This window comes from Scyliorhinus canicula, chromosome 19 (assembly GCF_902713615.1).
Source record: "Scyliorhinus canicula chromosome 19, sScyCan1.1, whole genome shotgun sequence".
In the NCBI taxonomy this organism is placed as follows: Eukaryota; Metazoa; Chordata; class Chondrichthyes; order Carcharhiniformes; family Scyliorhinidae; genus Scyliorhinus; species Scyliorhinus canicula.
The window spans coordinates 7,566,550-7,593,410 of NC_052164.1; the positions used below are offsets into that span (position 1 = coordinate 7,566,550).

Sequence of the window (26,861 nt, forward strand, 5' to 3'; positions counted from 1 at the left end):
AATTAATTTTTGTTGTGACAAGTCGAGGGGGATTGAATACAGAAAGGGAGTCAATTCATTCCTCCTCACATGGGATAACCGGTTAGGGAATCGATTTTATTAAGTATCGAAAACAATGGAATGAGACCCTTCACCTTCAATTAAAATCATTTTCAATTTGAGGGCCTCAATTAGCGATGGGGCAAGGCGGCCATCCAGGAGCCAACCAGGGCAGGAGGTAGTGGAGTCCACACCTGGCATCCTCCCACTCAATTAACTAGGATTTTGACTTCCATAAATACTCAGCATTTAAGCAGCAGTGACAAAGGAGAAACACTTTCAATGGAGAATAAACGCACCCACAAAATCCACCCCATAATATACAGGGTAATGCAGGCTGTGGAAGTGAGGACCAAGGTGAGAACCAAAGGATATGTAAACTGCTTTGTAACAGCGTCGGAATCAAAGCACACAAGGCAATGAAGGAATTCAAAATACTTTTACAAAAATGCAATCCCTTTATTTCATCTCTTCACAGAAACCACATTAATTACAGATTGTCATGGCATCGACTTTCAGTACACATCTCACTACTCTACAATGGAAGATCCCAGTTTACAAAAACTCTGTAGATATGTTCAATACAATGACTAAATCACTGCTCTTACTGAGCAAACAGTAAAGCCCCATGCATCAGTAAAGAAATACACAGTCTAAACAAAAAATGTTCCTATTGTATCCAGATTTTCACAAATTTTTTATATTAAGATTCACGTACAGACACTAATCTAGATGCATCGTGCAATTTCTTAGCATATACATGCATAATTAGAATGCTTTATTATTTAAAAGCAGGAATAAAATGAAGTTCATGTTTGATATGATTACTGACACATTCTTCAGGAGACTATGAAAAATGTCACATTTAGGTAAAAAAAAAATGCTTAAAGGCATTTTGTATTTTTTCACTTTTACATTTTCCTTCAATAGAACTTATTTTTAATGTTTTCTTCTAAACACACACATATTTGATACATCTCGAACCAATCATTGCCTTTTAATCTAATTGTAAAAGATCAAAATCCAGAACAGACATTTCCATCACATTCTGCTTTAAACCAAAAATAATTCATTTTAAACAACAAATATGAAAGTGATGTTTGCTCTTGCAGTTATTGGTTGTAAAGTTCTCTGATGTTGTAAGTGTGTTATGATTTGCATTTTTTTTGTTTACGTGAGAAATGAGGTGAATGATGTTCATTGTGAGAATGCTGAAAGATACCATACCGACTGACTGCATTTATGATTACCTCAATCATTTTGAGTAAAATGTTAACAGTTCTCAGTTTTTGAGATATTAAATATTTTCTTGGGGGGATTGGAAGGGTGAATGTTTTGTGCCCATCGAAATGTCAGTGCTGGGAAATGGAATACTTTATTCAGGTTTACACCCAACTACGAAATTAAATATCCTCAGTTTGGTGTTGTGAGGCTCTATACAATGTGACTCAATTCAGTCTGTAATTCAGACTCCACTGGTTCGCTGGTCTGGAGCTTCTTGAGCCAAGAAATAAAACATTGACCAAAAGGACTTATGAATACCCTGGATAGAAAGGGAAAATCTCCAGAGGAAGGATAACGATGAAATAAAGCAATGGTAACCTTCATCAGGAAAGACATATAGATGTTTCTGGTGTTGTTAAATTATGTGGGAGGAGGGAGTGTTATATGCATGGAAATTTCCTCACGGTCTGTCCCTCCCCATAACAAGGTTTCCTTTTTGCATTGGTCTTAGGAAGCTGATTTCTCAGGTCACCACCCCCAAAAAGACTGGGCGGCTCAACATTGGAACATCAATAATGCAAACTATAGAAAATGAAAGTATTCATCCCCTATACCCCAGCCAATTTCTATCATTTCTCCAGAAACACGAAAATCTAGCTTACTGCGAACATTTTAGAATCTGTATGTCATATATCACGTAAATTTTCTGATCAAAGTACATTAAGAATATAGATGCTTCATTCTTCCCCGGGATATTGTGTCACTTTGTAAGGTGGAGAAACTTTGGGCGCAATTTAACTAAATGGGAGCAAAGTCCCAAAGCGAGCACGTTAGCCGCGTGTTACCCAGTTCTCGCAATGCTGGGAAACACAATGCTATTAAACGTCAGTCAGGTTAGATGGGGGCTTCAGTGGGGAATGCGTGGCTGAGGCCACATATAGCTCCATATTCAGCATTGAGGGACATCGCTGCTGGAGCTCCTTAGTTAGCGAGAGATCGAATGGCGACCCGATCTCTGGAGCTCTCGACACATCCCCCCAAGCCCCCAACTCACTATGAGGGGTCCAGGGTGTCGGGCCCCACAGCCCAATCACCGTTGTGCAACAAATGATCCTGGCAGTGCCAGGCTGACACCGAGGTGGAGTGGCAGGATATCACCCTGCTCAAAGGGCATTCAGGCCTCTGATTCCCTGGGAGACCCCCACGTGCCGTACCACCTCATCCCCATTTGTGGAGACCAATACTGAACGTCGCTTGCCCGAGATCTCCGAGGCAAAGGGGATAGATCCCAATGCCTCAGGCAACTGCACATTAGAGTGAGACTAGCTGTCTCGCTCTAATATGCAGATTTGCCAAAAGGTGAACATCTTACGAGCTTGCGAGGTGTTGTGAGCAGGGTAGATTCCGGGGTCAAGGTCTCCTGGTTTCTATTGGCCATATTGCGCCAGGGCGCACTGCTTTTCAGGCACAGCATGGCCGTTCCATCGCACCCTATTTCAATTTCTCCTTGGTTTGTGTGTCTTTTTCACACAGTGTTTGGTTTGGCCTTGATAAATTGCCCCTTAATGTGGAGGTTCGGTGGGGTTAAGGGGAAAGGGTGATGATAGGTTGGGCATAGGGAGGGTGCTTTTTCAGAGGGTCGGTGCAGATGTGATGGGCCGAATGGCGTTCTGCACTGTAGGGATTCTATGCTTCTAAGGCTGAACACATTCTGAACGGTATTGAAACACGATGAGTAGCAAGACATTTTTTACATTAATTCCCATTTAGAAAATGAGGGGGAAATGTTTGTCCTTCATCAGCAGGATCTAGTTATTACTGTTCACAGGGACAGTGGGTGGTATGACTGACTGTTGGTTTCTACTGGAATATTCACAATTTAAAGCAGGTCAACAAATTTTGGAAAGAAGCTCCCTATCGATACCTTCAATTAATTCTTCACCTCATGAAGTATAGACTGAAGACTTTTCACCAAAAGCAAAGCAAATACCAGGACTCGAATAACTGCCCTCATTCATCCGGTGCCAGATTGTGTTTTTATAGAACAATCTTTCCCATCTCCCAGAGGAAGGGTTTCAAATGGAATGACTGAGGAATCAGAGCTCAGTCCCCACATCAAGAGAAAGCTGGTCCCTGTGAGTTTTTATTAAGGCTGTGAGAGGGCTCAACTATGAGGTGGTTATTCAACGTATTGAATAGTTGTGGTACTTCAGAACCAAATTCTTTTTGTGTGTCACATTCAAACATCAACAATTCTTCACAAAAGGATTCAGATACAATTCACATAAACTTAATACAAAGTGTTAAAAGACTTCACTTAAAATGTAAAGAAACTTCCTGCAATTGCAAGTAATTGCTTTGTGAATACTATTCTTTGTACAAAAACTATTTAAGACAATATACAAAAAGAATAAGTGAATACATTGAGTTTGCCAGTGATATATATATATATATATACTCTGCAGTTCTAGATATTGATTCAACAGAAATAAATCATTCTTCATATTCTCTATTTTTCATATCCTGTGCTTTCATAAATATTGTTCCTGGTGGAATTTATTTAATTTTTCTTATTTTAAGGTAAAGTTATCTACTTCATGGTGTTTCACCCACTCTACAAGTGCAACCACTGAGCAGGACTGGACCTTATTGTGGGCTAGTATTATCAGATCAGATACAAACTGTTTCAGAGCTGTACTGTGTCACACCAACTGAGTAATTGGGAGAGAGAAAGTGAGCAGAGAGAATGAGTGGGAAGGAAGCACGAGAAAAAAATGAGAGACACGACAAGGGAGAAGGAATGGGTAAAAGACAGCAAAAGCATGGAAGAGTGAGAGAAAAGGAGAAACTGACTGATAAAGGAAAGCCTCACATAAACACTTTTACACTCTACATAGCAGGGCTGAGTTTGATCAGTCAAGATCATATTATGATATTGTGCTCATCATTAATTTAGAAAATAAAGCTTTTTTTAAATCATTACCTAAGTATTAAGTAACTAAGAGCCACCATTAAAATCTAGAATGCAAATTGAGACGAAGGGTTGGAGATGGGCCAGGCTCATTGCAGCTTATTCTTGTGGTTACAATGCTGATACCTTTAACTTGTCTGTGATGCATTAAAACTAAGGTGCGTCAACACCAGAGGTTGCATATCTGAAGGGAAGGTCTGCACCTCCATGTGTTTCATGTTGTAAATAGTCTGACATTCTGAGAAGCAATGGGAAGTTGAAGCAGATGATTTTCCATACGGTTAAGATCATCCACTAGAGCTGGTTCGCAATGCAATACCCATTTATTACACAGTGGAACACAGCGGAAATGGTCTCTCAATGCTGACCCCAGTGCAATAAAGGTCATAGACCTTAAATACCCAGTAAAGTGTAAAAGGTTATTTAGAGTCTAAGTTTAGAAAGAGAGGAACACAATGAGTTGAGTTTTTATCAGTTTTCATTTTTTTTACAAAATATTTCATCATTTTTACATCTATTCTACTTTGATATATCTAAATCACTTGTGCTGTTTCCACTATACAAACTAACACACTACAGCTCTGAGACCAGTTAGCATTCTGGATCAAAGCAGGTGACTGATTAGCAGATGGTGATTGATGGCAGAAGCGTTGGAGCCCACGGTGCACATTCTCCGTGAATCAATCATCCTCTTCTCGCAGTCCCCTTGACTGGTGTGGGTGTGGGAGAGGAGGGAATGGGAGAGGGAGAATTGGAAAAGGGGGGGGGGGGGGGTGTGTGACTGCAGAGAAGGTCGTGTTGCTTGAAGCCGGTGAAATGGAAGCTCTTTAAAGACTCCAAGAGCCGCAGCGATTCAGCATAAAGGGCAGCAGCAGAAGAAGCAAAGCGAGATATTTTGGAATGGAAGGGAGCGGGGACAATGATGGGAAGGTTTCACTATAGTCAATGACTGTGCACTGTACTGGCTACAGGTTTGAAAGCAAGCAACGAGCAGGGAGGCTGGCGATTCGCCAGGAACACTATCCAGTTCTGGATAATGACAGGCTTTCAACAGAGGTTGGGAAAGTCTCGGGACAATAGGCTGAAGCAGGAATGGGATCTATACCAGGATCTGGAGGCAGGACAAAGTCCTTAGCAGCAGCATCACGGAAGAAGAAACTCCTTTTATTACCCCCCATCAGCAGTCTGAGGACCTCCACAAGTCTCAACACAGATTTCAGGAGGCAGTCTGGTCAGAGAGGCAAAGCTTGCCATACCTTTGGCCATGACAACAGCAAAGTCCCATCGTTATTACAGAACGCAATGACCGAAGGGGTGTGCACTGGGCTTACTGGGCCAGGCAGAGAACGTCCAAAAACACAACAAAAATACAGCAAAGCAAAGCAGAAGTAGCGAGGAAAGGAAGGAAAGAGACAAGAAATTAACATTAGAATCTTCATACATGGAATACTCTTCATATTAGAGCCAACAATGATACGTAACAAATAATTGACTGAAGACAGCAATTGAACAGGGACCAAGAGGACATACAATACAGAGAAGGAATGGACCATCCATCCCTGCCCCACCATTCAATACCACCCTGACTGATCTGTTTCAATTCCATTTTCCCACCCACTCCCCATATTCCTCGATTTTCTGAGAGACCCCAAAATCCGGCTACCCCAGCCATAAACATACTGAGGATCCAAACCTCTCTGAGTGAAGAAATGTTTCCTCACCTCTGTCCTGAACAATTAACTCCTCACCCTGAGACTGTGCCCAAGAGTTCTGGAAACGCCAGCCAGCGGAAACAGTCTGCCCTGTCGAGCCCCTTCGGAATCTTGTATGTTTCAATGAGATCACCTCTTACTCCTCGAAATTCTGGACCATATAGCCTCAATGTACTCAAACTCGCGTCATCAAACAATCCCCTCACCCCAGGAACCAAACCAGTGAACGTTTGCTGTGGCGTCTCTGAGGCAATTATATCTTTCCTTAGATACTATCAAAACTGTTCATCATGCTCCAGGGTCAGGATGTTACAGGCCTCACAAAACGTGCAGGAGTCGGAGATGTGGAAGGATTGGGGGTTTGACGAGTGGCCTGCCTGCCCAGTGACCTGTGTGTGCTGCGTCACAGGGCGAGACCACCCCAGGGGGGGGGGGGGGGTTGGGGAGACGGGGGCTCCCCTAATTGACAAGCCCCTTACCTTCACCAAGCAACCCCCAAACCTCAGCAGCGCCTGCTGACTGGCCCCAATGAGCCAGAACCCACTGACCTGGGCTCTGAGGCCTTCTTCATCATCGCTGCTCCCACTTGGTTGCAGTACCAGTCGTGGCCACTGTACCTAGTGGTGCTGCTACGATTGAAGAGCTTCTTGGGGTGGGGTATTCCCAAAACAAATCCTCCTTCCCCCCCCCCTCCAAGGCCTCTCGCAACATCAACCAGAGCCATAACAGAATGGGACAAATACTCACCTCGGGAATGTGGAGAATTTGTATCTGATGGGCAAGATTCTGAGGGAGGTAGTGACAATAATCTTTATTATTGTCACAAGTAGGCTTACATTACCACGGCAATGAAGTTACTGTGAAAAGCCCCTAGTCGCCACATTCCGGCCCCTGTTCGGGTACACGGAGGGGGAATTCAGAACGTCCAAATTACCTAACAGCACATCTTTTGGGACTTGTGGGAGGAAACCGGAGCACCCGGAGGAAACCCACGCAGACATGGGGAGAACGTGCAGACTCCGCAAAGACAGTGACTCAAGCCGTGAATCGAATCTGGGACCCTGGCGCAATGAAACAACAGTGCTAACCACTGTGCTACCGTGCAGCCCATTTATGTAGCATCGCTTATTCCCTCCCTACCTGAATTCCCAGGTATCTAAACCTGTCTCTGGCCACCTGCAATGGCATCCCCCCTGGATTGGCTCGCTGGCCCAACTCGTTCACCTGGAACACTTCACTTTTCCCTACATTTAGCTTATACCCTGAGAACGTCCCAAACTTCCCCAACAGGCCCATGATCCTCTCCATGCCCTCCAGCGGGTCCGAAACATACAATTGTAGGTTGTCCGCGTATAGCGACACCCAATGCTCCCTTTATCCCCTCGTAATCCCCTACAAGCCACTGCCAGAGGCTCTATAGCCAGCACAAACAACAGCGCAACAGCGGGCACCCCTGCCTTGTTCCCTGTGCAGTTCAAACTTCCCTGAACCCATGTTGTTGGTTCGCACACGCGCCTTCGGTGCCACGTATAACAGGCGCGTCCACGCCACAAATTTTGGCCCAAACCCGAACCTTCCCAGTACCTCAAACAGGTACCGCCACTCCGGGTCCATGGACACCATTACCTCCTGGACTCGCGACGGGGTCATGATCACGTTTAACACTCACTTTATATTACTAGAACGTTTCCTGCCCTTTACAAAACCGGTCTTCCTCCGTAACAATCCCCGAAAAACATCCTTCCATCCTTCCAACCTTCCATGGGCCAGCTTAGCAGCACTTTCATATCCGTATTTAACAGCGATTTGGACCTAAACAACCCACATTCCAATGGATCTTTCCTCTTCTTTGGTATCAATGTGATTGCTGCCTGCGTCATCGTCTCTGGCAGCTCCCCCTTCTCCGATGCCTCATTAAATGCCCCCAAGAGATGTGGTGCCAGGTCCGTTGTGATCTCCTTATAGAATTCCGCCAGGTAACAAAACTCTGTCCACAAACTGTCCCATGTCCCCCTCTTCACTCCCTGGGTCCGCCCTGTACAGCTCCTTATTGTAATCCCTAAACAACTCGTTTATCTTCCCTGGCTCCGACATCACATCCCCTGTCCCAGTCCCCATCTTCAATATTTCCCCGGCCTGCCTTTGTAGCTGATGTGCTAACATTGGACTCGCCTTCTCCCTGCGTTGGTATTGCACCCCCTTGTTCTACGCAGCTGTCCTATCGCCCTCCCCGACGTCAACCTATTGAATTGCCCCTGCAATTTTTTTCTCCTCGCTAATCCCTCCATGGTGGGCGCCCTAATAGAATTCCCTATCTACCTCCACCATCTTGTTCATTAGCCATTCATATTCCTCCCTCCTTTCCCTATCCGCATGTGCCGTGAACAAGATAATCTCCTCCCCTCCGGACTACATAACCTTTAATCACAGCCCACACTTTATCGTAAAACCCTCTATCTGCCAACAACCCCGAATCGAACCTCCATCCCGGCCTCTGCTCCCATCCCGATCTAAACCGAATCTCCGGGCAATGAAACGCATGGTCCGAGATTACTATCCCCGCGTATTCTGTCCCCTCCACCACAACCAAAACCTCCCGGCTCACCACAAAAAAGTCAATTCTTGAATACACCCTAAACACATGTGGGATAAAGGATTACTCCCTTCCCTCTGGGTTCTTGAAGTGGCACGGGTCCACCGTACCCATCTTTGCCATAAACCCACCCAGCTCCTATTCTGCACATTGACCTGGGGCTTGACCTATCGGCTCTCGGAAACAATGATAATCAACTGGTGCGTGGCCAAATCCGGGATCGCTGCCAGCAACCCCCTCATAAAACCTACATCGCCCCAATTCGGTGCATATACATTCACCAACATCACTGGCGTCCCCTCTAATACCCCATTCACCATCACATATCTCCCACCCGGGTCCCTCACTTCCTTGGCGATCACAAGCCCCGTTTTCTTGCTCATTAAAATTGCCACCCCTGCGAATTTGAATCAAACCCAGAGTAGAAAACCTTATCCACACATCCCTTCTTCAGCCTGCCCTGGTCCTTCACGCGGAGGTGCATCTCCTGCAGAAAGACTTTTCAACTCCTGAGGTGCGCAAAGACCCGAGATCTCTTCAAAGGTCTATTCAGGAGGCTTACGCCTCCATTCCTCTCTACCATCCGCCATCCTCCCATTTTGGTTCTACCCCCCTTAGTTTCACCCTGTACCTGGCCCATCCAAGATGGCCTCTTTCTCGGTCCCTGACCATATTTCTTCTCCAACCTCGCCGTTTCGCGTCTCCCTCCCTACCCCCACCCCTTATGCCCGCCTCGGCCTTCTTCCCCACCTCACGTCCGTTCACCAGCAATACCTGCTAGTGTGGCAACTCTTGCCCAAAGGCTCCTCCGACTGAACGCCCCCCCCCCCACCCCCACCTCTCTGTTCTGTGAAGAAGGCTCCTCGATGACCCCTCCCTCCCCCACCCAAACAAAGCCTTATCTCGAACCACAGGTCACCTCCCCCAGAAACAAACAAAAAGAAAAATACCCAACCACCGGGGTGGGGGGGGGGAGACAGCCATCCCTTACAAACATTTCACCCCCTGCTACCCCTACCCCCTCCCTCCAACACCCATTCCACCCGTATCCTCCATTATTCCAAAGTGCCAACACCTTTATCTCCTAAAATTATTCAATCCTCCCCTAGTTTGTGCTCCTTGATAAAGTCATTGGTCGCTTCTGGGGTCTCAAAATAATATTGCCACCTTCGTAAATTACCCATAGTTTTGCCGGGTAGAGCACCCCAAACCTGATCTGCCATCGATATAACATCGCCTTGGCCCTGTTGAACCCCCGCTCGCCATTTTTCCAATTCAGCTCCAATATCCCGGTATATTCCGACCTTATTCCCCTCTCAGGGAGTTCTGCTTCTCCCTGGCCCACTGCAAAATCTTCTCTTTCTCCATAGACTTGTGGAGTCTCCCGATCGCCGCCCGCGGCTGCTCCCCAGCTCTTGGCTTCTGCCTCAGAGACCTGTGCGCTCTATCCAGCTCAGCGGCCTTGTCCAGCATCCCCTCCACCACCAGCATCCTCGAAACCTCGTGGCCCTCGCACCTTCCACTCCTTCAGGCAGGCCCATTATTCGCAGGTTCTGCCTCCTCAAACTGTTTTCCTGCTCCTCCACCTTTGCTCTCAATGTCTCCTAAGAGCCGCACCTCTGCCTACAGTGGCTCCACTCTAGCACTGTTCAGAGATCACCCACTTAATCTCTCAGATCTGCAATCCCTGAGCTTGAAGACATTTTTACACCCTCTCCATCGAGCCCTTCAGGGCGCCATCGCCCCTTCAAAGGCCTTCAAGCGATTCACCTGCATCTCCTTTCTCAGCTAACGCACTCTTTTTGGATGAAGGCCATCAGTTGTTCCATCTGGACTTTGCGACTTCCCCCTCAGCCATCCTTCCACAGGCTGCTGCCAACTCCTTGGCCAGATCCTTCACCTTGTACCGGGTTTGGTAACCAGCAGACATGCCACTCACAAGGTTAATTCTTCTCCGACTTTCAGTTAAACTTTTACGTCGAGGTTGCACCCAACTTTGAGTAAAAACTCTTTCTTACGCCTTCTAGCAGAAGCTGCCCTGTGTGCCACCATTCACACCCTGGCCGCCACCGGAAGCCCGTTCTCCCCGTGTCTGCGTGGGTTTCCTCCGGGTGCTCCGGTTTCCTCCCACAGTTCGAAGATGTGCAGGTTAGATGGATTGGCCATGATAAATTGCCCCTTAGTGTTCAAAAGGTTAGGTGGGGTTACAGGGTTACGGGGATAGGGCAGGGGAGTGGGCCGAGGTAGGGTGCTCTTTCGGAGGGTCATTACAGACTCGATGGGCCGAATAGCCTCCTTCTGCATTGTAGGGATTCTATGGAAAAGGAGTATTAGTTGGTGAGTTACAGTCACATCAGTACGAGTTTATTCAGTGTTCATGTCATCCCCAGAACTTTGCAAATTAAATGTCAGTGTTAAAGGGAAAGTGGAAGTCTGGGCAGGGAAAGGAAACTATTAAAGATGTATCAATATCTGAAATCCCATTGACTGCTTGCAAACACTCCATGCTTACCACAAAATGGCTGTCAAGTGCTGTGCTGCCATCTCATGGCAAGATCAATCTACAACGGCAGGACAGATTTAAGACAACCATAGAGAAACAGAAGGAGACCATTCGGTCCACCGTACCTGTGCTGGCCCTTTGGTAGAGCTATTCAAATAGTCCCACACTTTCCCCAAGGCCCTGCAAATGCCTTTTGTCTTTGAATATTTAATTAAGAGGGCAGCACGGTGGCACAGTGGGTTAGCACTGCTGCCTCACGGCACCGAGGTCCCAGGTTCGAACCCGGCTCTGGGTCGCTGTCCGTGTGGAGTTTGCACATTCTCCCCGTGTCTGCGTGGGTTTCGCCCCCACAACCCAAAGATGTGCAGAGTAGGTGGATTGGCCACGCTAAATTGCCCCTTAATTGGGGAAAAATGAATTGGGTACTCTAAATGTCTTTTAAAAAAAGAAAAAAAAAGTATTTAATTAAAATTCCATTGAATATGCTTTCATTGCCAAAGCTGCAGATTCTAGATCGGAACTGCATTTTAAAAAAAATCTTCTCTCTTTTCTTTGGTTATTTTATGAATTAATTGGCAATTTGTCCTGAGGGATTCCTGCAGTGATGTCCTGGAACTGAGATGATTGACCTCCAACCACCACAACCTGTGGGTCTGGGGTCACATGTCAGCCAGACCGGGCAAGGGCGGCAGATTTCCTGCCCTAAAAAACTTTGGTGAACTAAATGGATTTTTAACAATCGATGACAAGTTGTCAACAAAGATTAGCTTTGTATCTGGCATGGTGGGATTTGAACCGGGTCCCCACAGCATTAGCCTGGCCGTCTGGATTACTAATCCAGTGACAATCTATAGAATCCCTTACAGTGCAGAAGGAGGCCGTTTGATCCATCGAGTTTGCACCGACCCTACTTAGGCTCACTCCCCCACCCTGACCTCATAACCCTACCTAACCTGAACATCTTTGGATAGTGGGGGCAAACCCACGCAGACACGGGGAGAAAGTGCAAACTCCAAGGCTGGAATCAAACCTGGTCCCTGGTGCTGTGATACAGCAGTGCTAACCACTGTGCCAACCATCACAATACCACTGACTCCTGACTTCTGCATCACTGAGTACAGGGAAAGGTGGAGATTAACAGTTCCATTTGGGATACTGACTGGGAGTGAGTTTTATTAATTGTCCCAGAGACGGCCCAAAAAACAAGTGATTTTCCTGTAAACTGACAGTTCATTGACAGTCTCCACCTGCTCAATATTCCTCTGCAGAGCCCTGCTCTACCAACTTGTTTGTGCCACTTTCATCTTTAAACTCGTTGCTTGTTTCCAATAACTGCTGTTCTGTCTGCAAGTGTTCCTGTGCGAGTTACTCTGCTTGTGTTACAGGAGGGGACAGTGGGTGCTGATTGCTCCCACCTGCACAGACCACTCACTTACTCCCTCCCTCACTCACTATCTCTCTCAGTCACTCACTAACTCACCCCCCCTCTTTGACCTGCAGATACACAGGGGCCAGCATCAATCTGTGTGATTCTATGTATATCTGTGTAAACACGCTCTCACACACACACTGTCATGTATATCTGTGTAAACACGCTCTCACACACACAGTCATGTATATCTATGTAAACATGCTCTCACACACACCGCCATGTATATCTGTGTAAACACGCTCTCACACATACACTGCCATGTATATCTGTGTAAACACGCTCTCACACACAATGTCATGTATATCTGTGTAAACACACTCTCACACACACACCGCCATGTATATCTGTGTAAACACGCTCTCACACACACACCGCCATGTATATCTGTGTAAACACGCTCTCACACACACACTGCCATGTATATCTGTGTAAACACGCTCTCACACACAATGTCATGTATATCTGTGTAAACACGCTCTCACACACAATGTCATGTATATCTGTGTAAACACACTCTCACACACACACCGCCATGTATATCTGTGTAAACACGCTCTCACACACACACCGCCATGTATATCTGTGTAAACACGCTCTCACACACACACTGCCATGTATATCTGTGTAAACACGCTCTCAAACACACGCTTTCTGGTATTTAGACTCGAGTAGTTGACACCGATCTGTCTGAGGACTGACCTATTTTATGACCATGTTGCAAAAATTGGCTCCCAAGTGGATGAGTGGTTTGACTGACCCCTCACCCAATTGACCCCTCTGACCCGAATGACCCTCCTCGTCTGATTAACACCCCCCCCCCCCCCCCCCCACCACCCTGTAACCCCAATTTTCTATTTCATTCCCATCGATGTAAAGCTCTGCACAGTTCCTGTCTCTCCACACACTCACACTGGCATTGACCAATTTCACCCCATCCCCAGTTTCTCTCCCGGCTCAGACACAGACACAGACAATACTGGAGGATCCCAGCAGGTCTGACAGCATCTGTGGAGAGAGAAGGGAGCTAACGTTTCCAGTCTGGATGACTCTCAGCTCCCTTCTCTCTCCACAGAGGCTGTCAGACCAGCTGAGATCCTCCAGCATTTTTTGGTTTTGTTACAGATTCCAGCGTCCGCAGTCATTTGCTTTTCTCAGGAGACTTCGCTGGCTCCATCTTACCCCTCAGGATTGCTGCGGTTATCTCTCTGTTCCATGAACAAAATGGGAGACAAGTCAGATTTGGCGGGTGTGTCAACAGAGATCGAGAGGGAGGAGAGCGGGGAACACAGACTGAGCTGGTGCAGCAGTGAGGATATTGACTCAGTATTAAGACAGCTTTAGTTTAAATGCTCACTTGTTGTCTAGAAGTAAACTACCTGCTGACTGCCCTGCTGGCTCTGCAGTTTCAGATATTCTTCTCGTTGTCTGTTATGCTTCAGTTTTTCACTACTGCTGTATTGCTGCTTGAGTTTTGGAGCTGTTGGAATTGCAATCCTGTTCTGGGGTGAGGGACCACTCCCAGTCTGGGAACAGAGAGAGACAGAACAGAATAATAATCAACACAGCCTCACCCGACAGACATTCAATACAGGGGCGTCTTCATTTCCTCCCCCGCCCCAGATCCCTCCAAAACGTCCCAAATCCCTCACCTGGTCCCCATCACCAGGGACTGATAAACACAAAGATAAAAGCAGGGAGAAGGGAGTGCTCAGCATCTGTTCTTCTGACTGTTCCTGGTTCCCCCCCCACTCCCCGCCGGGAAGGAGCATGGAGATGGGACAATTGTCACTCACCTCCCCCTAGCTCCCGTCCCACATTCCCTGTCTGCCCCTTTCCCCATCTCCGCCACTCCCGAGATTATTTGGTCACGTTCACTGTCTGCTCACTGAATTGGACATGGATGTGACTCACTCTGCTACCAGTTGTGTTCAGCGTTAAAGGGGCCTTCCGTATCGATTAGGGTGCAGAACATGGTCCATATTTGCAACGACCTGCCATGATGTGAATGACATTCCCCTCCCACCGACCCCACCCCCCAAAAAATTTACTTTAGCAATTCTACCCCTCCCCCATGAAGATAATGCCCCTTTAAATTGCACAGCAAGAGTAAACTACACAAGAGCAGAACACACAAGCATCAATGAAGAAATCTGAAAATTGCAATTCTAACAGGATTCACAGCATTCCAAGAAAAGAAATTTGATTCGCTTGAAAAAGATTAGTAAAAACAAACAGATCCAGGCAGGATTTTAGGCGGAGTCAGTTTATCGATCATCTTTATTCAGACTGAAGGAATCAGAAAGAAACTACATCTAAATCGGAAAATAAAAAGTAGCAAATCACTCAAGCATAGCCAAAGAGTTTAAGGAACAGGAGCAGTGCATCGAGGTGTGATTCAGCACTAACTGAATTATCGTGTGCTGCAAAGAGCCAGGAGGAGATTGAGCCGCAGGAGAGCAGCGGGAAAGTAAGAGAAATGAAAACGGAACCTTTGCATCTGCTGGCGGTAGGTGGGGCTTTGGGAGGAGAGGCGGCTTGACTTTAGACGTTGGAGAGGTGCTTTTTTGCGAGGTGGAGGGTGTGGGAGGCGGCTGGTCCAACAAGCCTGACACATCCTCTTCCTTTTCTCCCATTATGGGTTGGTTAGATGCAGCGTAAATGTTGGGATCTCGTGTCTCAGAGATGTTGGGGACACTTAAAAATTCTTTGGAAAACATAAAATCATTGCATGGATGTTGGCTGATTTGGGTGATGGTGGATTCCAATTCCCTAATGGTCTCCTCAAGGCTGTCCATCGTCTTGTACGTGCTGTTTTTAATTTCCTCCGTTCTGGCTAAAGCGGTGGTTGTGTTTTGTGTTTTCAATGATCTGCTCTTCTCAATCTGGTTGATCTCATACTTCTTCACTTCGGTTTGCTTTTTTTCACCTGTCATCTGGTCTATCTTTTCCTCCTCCTCATAAACAACCACTTGCAGGATTTTCCTTCCACTTTTTGTTCCCGATTCGATAGCTTTCGTCAACGCATTCAGCCGTTCCTTGGGAAACCGAATCTTAACATTCCTTGAGTTTCCATTTTTCAAGTCTGCCATCTCAGGGGATGCAACATTTGCAATGGAATGTAAAGGTTTCTCCTCTGAAGCTGTGTCATCAGACTTCAGATCACCTGCTGGCTTATTCACAGACATTCGATTGTTTGATTCAGAGTTGGAAGCCACATTAACTCTGTCAGAAACAGCGGACAACGTCCAGGATTCTGTTTGTTGCTCAAAAGGGATTGAAGAAGTTTGAGTTTCCCTGTTGGAGTCTTTATCTTCCATCACGGTTTGAAATTCTTCATCATACTCTTCGAATACAGTTGACAATCTCTTGTATGCTGTTTTGATGTCCATGGGTTCTTCAAATATGACAACAACTGGCTTCATGTCCAAGGAGCCAATTGGTTCTTTTTCCTCAGCTTGAGCTCGGATTGGGTCCAGAGGCGGGAAACCTTCTTCCTTCTCCGAAGAAATATTCCAGGTCTGAATATCCTCACCTTTCTCGTTCACAAGTTCTTCAACTTCTCTTCTGGACAAAGCTTGGATCTGGTTTTCCGTGATCATAAAAGCCACATTTTCTTCAGCCTCGCTAATAAAAGCTGCTTCTTCAATGTGATTGGTGGAAAGCTCTAATCCAGGTGCTGGAGAAACTTCCAGGCGCTTGTCTTGGATTTCTTTCGCCTCCGGGTTTTCCTGGTCTGGAGAAGGGGATTCAGATCGCGTCTGGTCAGATTGTATCAGGGCAGCTTCAAGCAGCATGAACTCTTCCAACACTATTGCAGACGGCACAAATTGCATCCAGCTCTCAGAACTGGACAGCACTTGTTGACCCTGCGTAGGAAGAGAGTCCTGACCCCTTCTGTCTGTTTCTCTGCCCTCCACTGTCCTGTCCGTGCTCTCTTTGTGTGTGTTAATTGGTGCTGTTTCTTCAGCCTCCGACTCCATCACTTCAGACACAATAGGAGGAGTACAGCAACCAGACGGCAACACAATTTGAGGGAACTGCAATAGGCTCGGAGAACTTGGGACGTCTATTTCCTACAGATGCAGATGTGGATAACACATAAGGAAATAAATGAATAATTAGTTACCAGTAAATACCCCAAACCTCAGCACTCCAAATTCAGACTCACAACTGAGGTGACACACAGTGCTCGCTCCATTATCAGGCTTAATGGAAGGAATCTCAATGGTTAATGGAAAATCTCCAAGTACTAGTCACAAAAATCTGGTACAGTAATGCACTAAGAATAAAGACATAAACATGCGAAAATAAAGAATATCCAATATACTGGGGCTGAGGTTACTTTTGTCAAAGTGCGATGCATTCAAAGAAAACTCTTTGATCTTAACAATTCCAATGGTTAATCAGGAAGGCTAATAAATCAGCAGTAATTGCAACAGTGTTTACTTTCACCTTTCTTGAATCTTTCTCTTTTGTTGAATGCAAAATGTCCTGGTTGGAATTGACCGGGTGAGAATGTTGAGTTGATTGTAAGTTAAGTCTGATGTCATGTGAGTGTACCTTTAAGAAATGGATGTTTATAAATGGGTGTGTATATAAATATCTGTAGTGAGAGTACCTTTAAGAAATGGGTGCTTACTACTGCAGTGATGTCAGAGAGTGGGTGGAGCTGGGCTGTCCGTCAGCTTTTTTACTTTCGTTTTAGGCTGTTTGCTGCAGGGTGTGTTTTAGTTTCATTTTCCGTGTTGGAGCTGAAGCCAGACAGAGCAGGTGTACTGCTGTTCTCTCTGCCATGAAAAGACTGTATCTTGATCATTTGGTGAATTCAGAATTATAAATGTTCTCAGTAGTGAATGTAAACCTGATGTGCTTCTGTTGAAAGATGTTTCTTCTGTCTTCTGGATGTTGTTTGGGAAGTTATTAAGGATTACTTAGTGTTGTATTCTTTGGGGCTTGTATTTGAATTGATGGTTGCTAAGATGTTCACTGTATGTTTCAAAAAGGTTAACTTGAGTTCATAGAATAAACATTGTTTTGCATTTAAAAAATAATTTTCCATTTCTGCTGTCCCACACTGTAGAGTGGGCTGTGTGCTCCCCATACCACAATCTATTAAAACTTGTAGGTCAGGCGAACTCCATGATACACTCTGGGGTTCTCTAAACCCTGGCCCAGAACACTGATGTTGAGGAATGGGAGGAGGTGGTGAACTGGACAGTGGAATGAGGGGAGGGGGAGGGGAGAAGGGTGCTGCGGTGGAGGGCAAGTTAAACATTGTTGGGGGTGTGGGGTTAGCTGAGAATGGGGTGGAGGTGGAGGTTTCTATACACATTGCTGTTCCTCCTCACCCGCAAACAGTGCACTAGAGGCATTTAACCTGGTGGATCAAACTTTTGTATCTCCTTTCATGGACGGGTTTCCTTGGGGATCAGGAAACTCCGACTGTAGGTGTTAAAAACTAAATTTTATTTAAAGTGGAGGCCGATCCTTGATCTCACCTCTGTTCAAACCAGAAGTTGGGGGTTGGGTTATTTGTTTTGAAACCCTCCCAACTGCACCCCCACTCCCACCCCACCACCACCCCAACCCACTTCTGGCACGATCTGCTCTGTGGACTCTGTGTTTCTCTAATTGTGCCCTCCATCACTGGTGACCACCCTTCCAGTTGTGCCAATCATAAACTCCGAGATTCCCTCTCTAGACCTCTCTGTCTCTTTACTTCCCTTTCTCTACCTGTACGATGCTTCTTAAAACCAGGCTCTTTGATCGTGTGTTTGGCCATTTGCTCTGCATATCTTTATATGATTTGATGTCAAATGTTGCTCCTTAAGGTATCCTGGAATGCTTTCCCACATTAAAAGGTGCTATATGTAGCTGTTACAAGGGGGCATAACTATAAGGTTCAGGGTGGGAGATATAGGAGGGATGTCCGAGGTAGGTTCTTTACTCAGAGAGGGGTTAGGGTGTGGAATGGACTGCCTGCTGTAATAGTGGAGTTGGACACTTTAGGAACTTTCGAGCGGTTATTGGATAGGCACATGGAGCACACCAGAATGACAGGGAGTGGGATAGCTTGATCTTGGTTTCGGACAATGCTCGGCACAACATCGAGGGCCGAAGGGCCTGTTCTGTGCTGTACTGTTCTATGTTCTATATAAATGCAAGTTGTTATTATGTGAGATACTAAACGTTTGGTTTTGCTTCGTTATTGCTTATTTGGTGTGTGATGGACGTATAAATTAGAGTCTGTGGCCTTGAATATTTTCAAGGATGATTCTCGAGTATCTCCTGTGGCATTGCTCCTGGCAATCTGGATGCCACCAGTGGGTGTGACGCAGAATATGTTACAAGAAGGTAAGTGTGACTATTGCAGGAAGGTATTATTAATACATGCATGATATGACAGGTGTAAACAGATAAAACCAGGTGAAATTAAATTGCCTAAAGCTAACATCTTTAACGGAGATTGAGCTGAATGGAGTGTGTGAAGGGTTCTTGAAATCATTAAGAAATAATTTTTAATGTGAATTAATCAAATTGGTTTATATCATTCCAATGATCTGAGTTGATTTAAAGTAAATGAGAGAATTAGAATTCATTGGCTAATTTGAAACATTCACCACAATGAGATGGAAGAAATTGTGATGAAGAGTATGATTGAAATCCAATGATTTCTAAATCAGCTTCATGCAGACTGTGAGGTGATAGCAGTGAACCATTTGTTTCCACAACTTATTCTGATTCCAGTGCCTTTTGGACACAGGCAGCAATCTGAAATAGCGTTTGTTACATTTTTTAAAAAGGCACGCTTTCGCCCAGAGCACGTGCAGTTAATGTATCTGTGCACCAGTTATACCTGAAACAGGTCTGTTAATTCATTCCCCACATTCACATGCACCAATCGATGCCCTAAACTCATGCACCAATCGCACAATGCAAGATCTGAGCGTTTTGTTATATTGCCCTCTGTATTGAGGAGTTGGATAAAGTTAGTTCAATAATGGCCACCTTAATGGCAACCTGCGGTTGAGTGTGTGTTAGTGCAATACACAAACCATCCATGCTGTAAACACATGCACCAACACCCTATACCTCCACCAAACAGTACCCCAAATATTTCCGCTAATCCATTCCACATCCATACCCAGGTCCACTTCATACCTGGAGCGGGTCCTGTCTGCTAGGTACGCAAACCATTTTTTGAAAATAATGTCCCGTGATTACAGAATGGATTTCCTGTTGTCCAGTTTTCATTTTCTCAGATAGACGGGGCCCAGGATTGCCCGAGTTCTGATTCGCTATTGCACAATGTCAGCCAGACGTCAAATTCAGCCATTGTATTGCCGGTGTGATTAGTTGAGGATAGATGGCTTCCTGCACGTAAGCAACTGGGGAACTTTCTCACGTATTTCTAAGCTCCCTCATTACTTACCAAAAAGGTGCATGGGTTAACGGGAAGGATACTCGATGAAGCTCCCGCATCTACAGCATTTGGGGTGACATTTGAGTTCTGACAGGACATATTTACGTTGATCCTGAATGTCAGTAGACTGTGAAAGAAATCACAGTTCCACCTGAACACTGCACTGGGCAGTAATCAACAGCAGATTCCAGGATGATTCAGTCTCTGCTGGATGAGATGGTGAAACCTCCATCTGTAAACCTGACCAGTCACTTTAGAACAGACTGATTCTGCAGGGATCAAATAGTGAACTTTACAACTGGGGAGAGGAGGGGACATTTCAATTTTATTTAAAACCTAGAGAGGTGCAAATGTCTTTCCCCAAGTTGTTTAGCATCCCCCCCCCCGCCCCCCCGCAAATGCCTTGATTTTGAAATTCTCATTTTTATACACAAATCCTTCCCTCTCTGTGAAGTCCTCCAGTCCCACAACCCTCCCAGATATTTGCACCATTACTGCCTTGTGGGCATTCTCAGTCTCCATTGCCTACATCGTAAGTTTTAGGATCTGCTGTCTTTCTCCACTGTTAAAAGATTGTTCCTTCAAACCTATCTTATCTGAGCAAACTTTTATCATCTGCCCCAACATCTCTCTATGTGGCTTGGTGTCCACACATTGTATCTCGCCCCATGCCCGAAACTGCAGCAAAGTCTCCCAATAGCAGCAGGAGGATTGCTCCAGCAGTGGGGGCGAGATTGGGACAGTTACACAAACCACTGTATACACAGCTATACAGTCTCCGGCTGTCATTTACAGGGTGCGGGGGGGATTTCTCAATCACGTCCGTTCTTGTTGGCAAAACGTGTGGTGTGAGTGAGTTGAATTTAATGCCAGAGGGGGCAGGTTGGGGAGCCGGGGTGGCAGGATGTGGGGGGTGGCAGGGTGGATGTGGATCTCCAATGCTACTGTTCCAACGGAATTCTATGCCAATCAGGCAATTAACTGCCTGATTTTGGGGCTCCCGTCCCTTTAAGGGTAGAGATCCCAATTCCTGGAGTTGCTGGCCAATCAGGGGACTGGAAGCTCTTAAGTCCCAGCAGCGCCGCTGGGAGTGGAGGCTATTACTGGTACTGCAGCCACCAGGAGCAGCAATGATGGAGGAGGCCCTCAAATGGTGATTGGGGTCGGGCTCGCTAGGCCCAGTCAGGCAGTCTCCTAGCAAGGACGGTGGGGTGGTTGATGAGAGCAACGGGGTTGCAGGGTGTCTGATCAGGAGAACCTATCCGTCCCCCCAAATTTCACCGGGTGGTCTCGGAATGTGGCAGATGGGAGCCCCCTTCACTGGCAGGACGCCACTTATTGGCCATTGGGTTGGAAGACCCTTCCCCTGAGTGATTTGGGCTGGCAACAATGCACTCCACTCCTGACTCTCTCCTGTCACCCCCCTACCCCCTCTGTGGGCTGTGTCTCCCCTGTCACCCCCCTCCCCCTCCTATGGGCTGGGTCTCCCCTGTACCCCCCCCCCCCCCCCCCCCGTGGGCTGGGTCACCCCTGTCACCCCCCCCCCTCCTATGGGCTATATCTGCCCTGTACCCCCCCCCCCGTGGGCTGGATCTGCCCTGTACCCCCCCCCCCCCCCCCCCCCGTGGACTGGGTCTGCCCTGCCATCACCTCCTCCCCCTGTTGTAGGCTGGGTTACATTCTGCCCACTTTTTGGAGCTGATTTTAAAAGTTGCTTTACCAGGGTTTACAGGGACCGTGACTCCCTCCTCCCTACATTTTCCGTTAGTCACAGCAACAATGTGATCAGTTCACAACCAACTATTCCTCAATTACCTCCCCTGGAGAAAATAATTTGATCTCTGTCGGCACCTCCATGGGTCATTGACACGCGTCCCAGTCCCAACATTCTGTGGCACCACCAATCGATGCTCTTTTTCCCCTCAGGACAGCTCTGAAAGCTATAAGCAGCTGTTAATGTGGGGACGTATTGAACAAAGGGAGAGCAGGTTGGTGCCAGAGCTTTGGGTATTAAGAACGGGGTTGGTGAAGATATTTGGATGATCTATCAGGCAGCAGGGGTACAGTCGGACAGGGCAAGGTGCTGGAAAGCATTTCCAGAAAGCATTTTGTTTGTATCTTGTTGGCATGGGAATGTGTGGCACATTGACATGGCAACATGCTGTGCCATCAAGCAGTAAGGATCATGCCCCTCCAAGTTTAACACAGTGGGTTTTGATTATCCATCAGTTCATTCGGAGGGCTGGGGAACATCAGAAGAAGGGGAGAAAAAAATGGAAAAGAAGTCGATCTGGGCAGTTTCTGCAGGTCTAATGGTCAATCAGATAGCACCATTAACTGACCCTTGACACCGAGGTACCTACCTGCTCAATAAGGGTTCAGAGGACCCTTAACAAGCAACAGAGCCAGGGAAATGGGGCGATAAATATAAATGAACTGAAAAGCACAAACGACAAAGTATTCCTGGGATTTGTTGGCCATGGTGGTGTCTTTCATAAAGTTCTGAACTAGAATGTTTTCATTCCAGAATCTTTGCTCGTTAATCTCTCCCGGTACAAGTCAATTTGAGAGCAAAGATGATCCACCGTCCTGATATTGGACACATTGTCCCAATTCCTTACCAAACAGCAGAACTGGTGAATGTGGCTGGTCAGAGGGAGAGGGGTTTCTTACACTCAGGGTTAAGGATCTGTTGAATCTAGCATCAGCTCAGTCCCTTTCATGCACACAATGGAATGGACACCAATTGGCGATTTGAATTATGACAGAGAGTCTGGGAAATACAGACATTGCATTAGGGTTGAGGGGCTGAATGGCCTCCTCTTCTAGAATTCTCTCCGCAGACTAGAGTTGGAGATACAGCTTGGATTCCACTATTTACCTGATCTGTCACCTGGACTCCAACCATTGGGAGTGATGTTACTGAGCAGTCAGTGAGGGAGTAGCTCATAGTCCCCCTGCTGTTTTTGGGGGAGAGAGGGGACGATTGTAGGTGTATCTCACCACACATCGAATGCTGCAATGCTAATCTTGTTTTAGTTTAGACGCAGCCATCTCTCAGCTACTTCAACCGTTGGCTTTATGACGTGCTCCAGGAGGGGTTTTGATCAGCACAGATTGAATTGTGCAGTGTGCTGCTGAAACTCGCTGTCACCACAGTGTCAATGTTACAATAGGAGTGTGGCTTTGCCGAAGATTCCTAGTGAAGAGGAGAAAATAGGAAAGAGGTGTGCGGGAGGTGGCAGTAGCAGTGGTTAGTCAGGGAAGTGGAAGCAGGCTAGTTAGAGAAGTGCTCAGAAGACGTTTGAAGCCACAAGGCTTTACCTTCAGTCCTGTGGTTGGCAAGGAAACCCAGCAAGACCTGGGATCTGGAGTGGGAATAGCAGCCAATCCCTGGTCACTTATTGTCTTTGAGCCTGTGAAAGACACAGGGCTTCTTTGAAAAACCTGAGAGACCAAAAATTGGGGAGAAAGACATGAAAAACCATTGTGTAAACGTTTTCCGACGCCCTTCAATAACAACCACCAAGGGTCAAAGTACGGACAAATTGCAAATTGAAAAAATGGGACGGTTTTAAACACGGTGAACAAAAATTTATTTCTGTGGAATCATTGGAACCCAGTGAATGTGCCAATGGATAAATTATTTGGCATCAACTGGTTCATTTCCAAGGTGACAGCCACAAGTACAAACTAAGGAAAAACAATGTGGACCAAATTAGGAATGTCATCCCGGCTCCCAATTTATCGGAGCTGCTTACCAGAGCAAGAATCCGAGAAGATTTGGAATGGAAATTCCGACAGTGTGCTGCCCATTAGCCTATTCTGGGACAGACACATCGGGCAGACTGATTCCGGCCCAGCTCTGCACGGTATGGCCAGAAACGCGCCCAGCACAAAGCAAACAGGTTTGTGCAGCTGATTGTCGGGCACCATACTGATCCCTTCAGCTGGGGGACATTGCTTTCGAAGCCAGTCATTGACAAAACCCTGATGCCATTCGACAGTCCTTCACCAGCCTGGATGTTAATTCGTCGTGAAAATTCTCACTTCCGTGAAAAGATAGACCAGCCGAGTTGAAAATGGACTTTACAGTGTCACATGGTGAACATATTAACACCATTCACTCACTCTTCCCCAGAGCAATGTCAGCGTTTGTCCAGAAAAACACAAACCTCCAATTCAGCCATGATTCTATCTTCTTCGTCCTCATCGTCCCGAATGGCCGATGCCACAATTGGTGGGGGTGTTGATGGCGGTTTTGCCTCTGACATGGTCCTTCTCAGTTTGACATGTGGTTTGGGCCCATCAGTCTCATCAGAATCCGCTTTCTAACAACAGCAAAAAGGAGGAGAATCTTTAACAAGAGAATTTCCTCTCGCCTTTCATTCCATGAGGGCCTATTCCTGGTAAATTTAGCTTTGATCTTGGTTATTACATTTTTCATCTCAGAAACTTGAATTTATATACTGCCTTCAACTCAATAAAACACTCAAAGGTGTTTCATAGGATTGTAATCAAACAGTAATTCCAGCAGTGACTATGGTGCTAAAGTATTGTAGTGGCAGCAAAACACTCAGACATCCTGGGGGCATGGAAGGTGCTGTAGAAATCCTCCCTACTCCGGATAGTTGGACATACCCTGGAAGATGCGCTACGAGATCCCACAGAAGTCCCAACACAAGGGGGCTGGATTCTCCATTGCGCGACTGCTGGAGGCCGCCTCCATGCGCATTCACAGACTTGGAGCCGGAATAGTGGGGCCCCGTATTCACAGCCAAAGCTGCCAAAGCTGCCTGATGCTCCCCGGGTCCCTGCCAGCAACCCTGAAGGTAAGTGGGAAGGTAAGTCTTTTAGTTTCTGCAGGAAACTGGGGAGTGCAATTTTTACGCCAGCGTGGGGACATAGCCCCATTTTGGGAGAATCCAGCGGGAATTTCCCGGGAAGTTTGAGCTTTCAATGGGCATTCCTGCTGTTCCCTGGGACCCTCTGAAAAGTCTCCAAACCTGAGTTAAAGTCAGAAACTTTGGGTTCACTGACCTGGACATGAAAACGCTAGACTGAGAAATGCATGTCTAGATCTTGGGTAACTATACAACTGACCCTCTCAGCGCAGACCCCCCACCCCCACCCACCCCCCACTCACCCCAACACCCCCACTCACCCCAACCCCCCCCACTCACCCCAACCCCCCCCACCACTCACCCCCCACTCACCCCCCACTCACCCCAACCCCCCCCTCACCCACAACCCCCCCCACCACTCACCCCCCACTCACCCCCCACTCACCCCAACCCCCCCACTCACCCTAACCCCCCCCCACTCACCCCCAACCCCCCCCCCACTCACCCCCAACCCCCCTCACCCCCAACCCCCCCCCCCCTCACCCCCCCCACTCACCCCAACCCCCCCCCACTCACCCCCAATCCCCACTCACCCCCAATCCCCACTCACCCCCAATCCCCACTCACCCCCAATCCCCACTCACCCCCCACTCACCCCCAATCCCCACTCACCCCAATCCCCCCACTCACCCCAACCCCCCCACTCACCCCAACCCCCCCACTCACCCCAAACCCCCCCACTCACCCCAACCCCCCCTCACCCCCAACCCCCCCCACTCACCCCAACCCCCCCACTCACCCAACCCCCCCCACTCACCCCAACCCCCCCCACTCACCCCAACCCCCCCCTCACCCCCAACCCCCCCCACTCACCCCCAACCCCCCCCACTCACCCCAACTCACCCCCAACCCCCCCCACTCACCCCAACCCGCCCTCACTCACCCCAACCCCCCCCACTCACCCCCAACCCCCCCCCCATCCCCCCACTCACCTCAACCCCCCCACTCACACCCCAACCCCCCCACTCACCTCACCCCCCCCACTCACCTCAACCCCCCCACTCACCCCAACCCCCCCACTCACCCCCAACCCCCCCACTCACCCCCAACCCCCCACTCACCCCCAACCCCCCCACTCACCCCCAACCCCCCCACTCACCCCCAACCCCCCCTCCCCACCCCAACCCCCCCCACTCACCCCAACCCCCCCCACTCACCCCCCCACCCCCAACCCCCCCCACTCACCCCCAACCCCCCCCCCACTCACCCCAACCCCCCCACCCCAACCCCCCCACTCACCCCCCCTCACCCCCAATCCCCACTCACCCCCAATCCCCACTCACCCCCAATCCCCCCTCACCCCAATCCCCACTCACCCCCAACCCCCCCACTCACCCCAATCCCCCCCACTCACCCCAACCCCCCCCACTCACCCCCCCCACCCCCAACCCCCCGCCTCACCCCCAACCCCCCCTCACCCCCAACCCCCCCTCACCCCCAACCCCCCCTCACCCCCAACCCCCCCCTCACCCCCAACCCCCCCCACTCACCCTCAACCCCCCCCTCACCCCCAACCCCCCCCCACCCCCCCCCCCACTCACCCCCCCCCCCCCACTCACTTCCCCCAGAGGCCAGAGTAACGGCCCAAACCCTGTACCCTGATATTCAGTTGACTGGGTGTTGGAGGATCTGGTTTGGAAACTTGGCTGTATTTGTGGGGAGAAAGACGGAGGTTTTCAGTCCGACTCCGGACACTGCCATGTTTTCACCAAAATTCCACCCAATGGGTTAAAATCCCAGTGCAGCAGCTGGGAATTTAAATTCAGTTCATTAAATAAAAATGGATTTTAAAATAAACCAAAGTGAGTGTTAGTCATGGAAATGACCAATTGTTATTAAAAAAAATCCTGGGTCACCAAAGCCCCAGACTGGCCGATACATAGGTACATAAATACATCGAAGATAGAAGCAGGAGGAGGCCTTTTGGCCCTTCGAGCCTGCTCCACCATTCATCACCATCATGGCTGATCATCCAACTCAACAGCCTAATCCTGCTTTATCCCCATAGCCTTTGATTCCATTCTCCCCAAGTGCTATATCTAGCCGCCTCTTGAATATAT

At 47.8% G+C, this 26,861-nt stretch overlaps 1 protein-coding gene across 1 annotated transcript in view; it reads right to left on the minus strand.

The window, feature by feature from the left end:
* Positions 1–477: 477 nt before the first annotated feature.
* The window catches only part of LOC119954452 (SRC kinase signaling inhibitor 1-like), a 645,297-nt gene continuing 618,913 nt past the window's right edge, over positions 478–26,861 (minus strand). The window contains 5 exon segments of the mRNA XM_038779671.1: positions 478–5,564; positions 13,851–13,997; positions 14,964–16,547; positions 23,222–23,344; positions 24,073–24,228. Coding sequence (XP_038635599.1) covers positions 5,562–5,564; positions 13,851–13,997; positions 14,964–16,547; positions 23,222–23,344; positions 24,073–24,228 — 2,013 coding nt within the window. The 3' untranslated portion in view covers positions 478–5,561.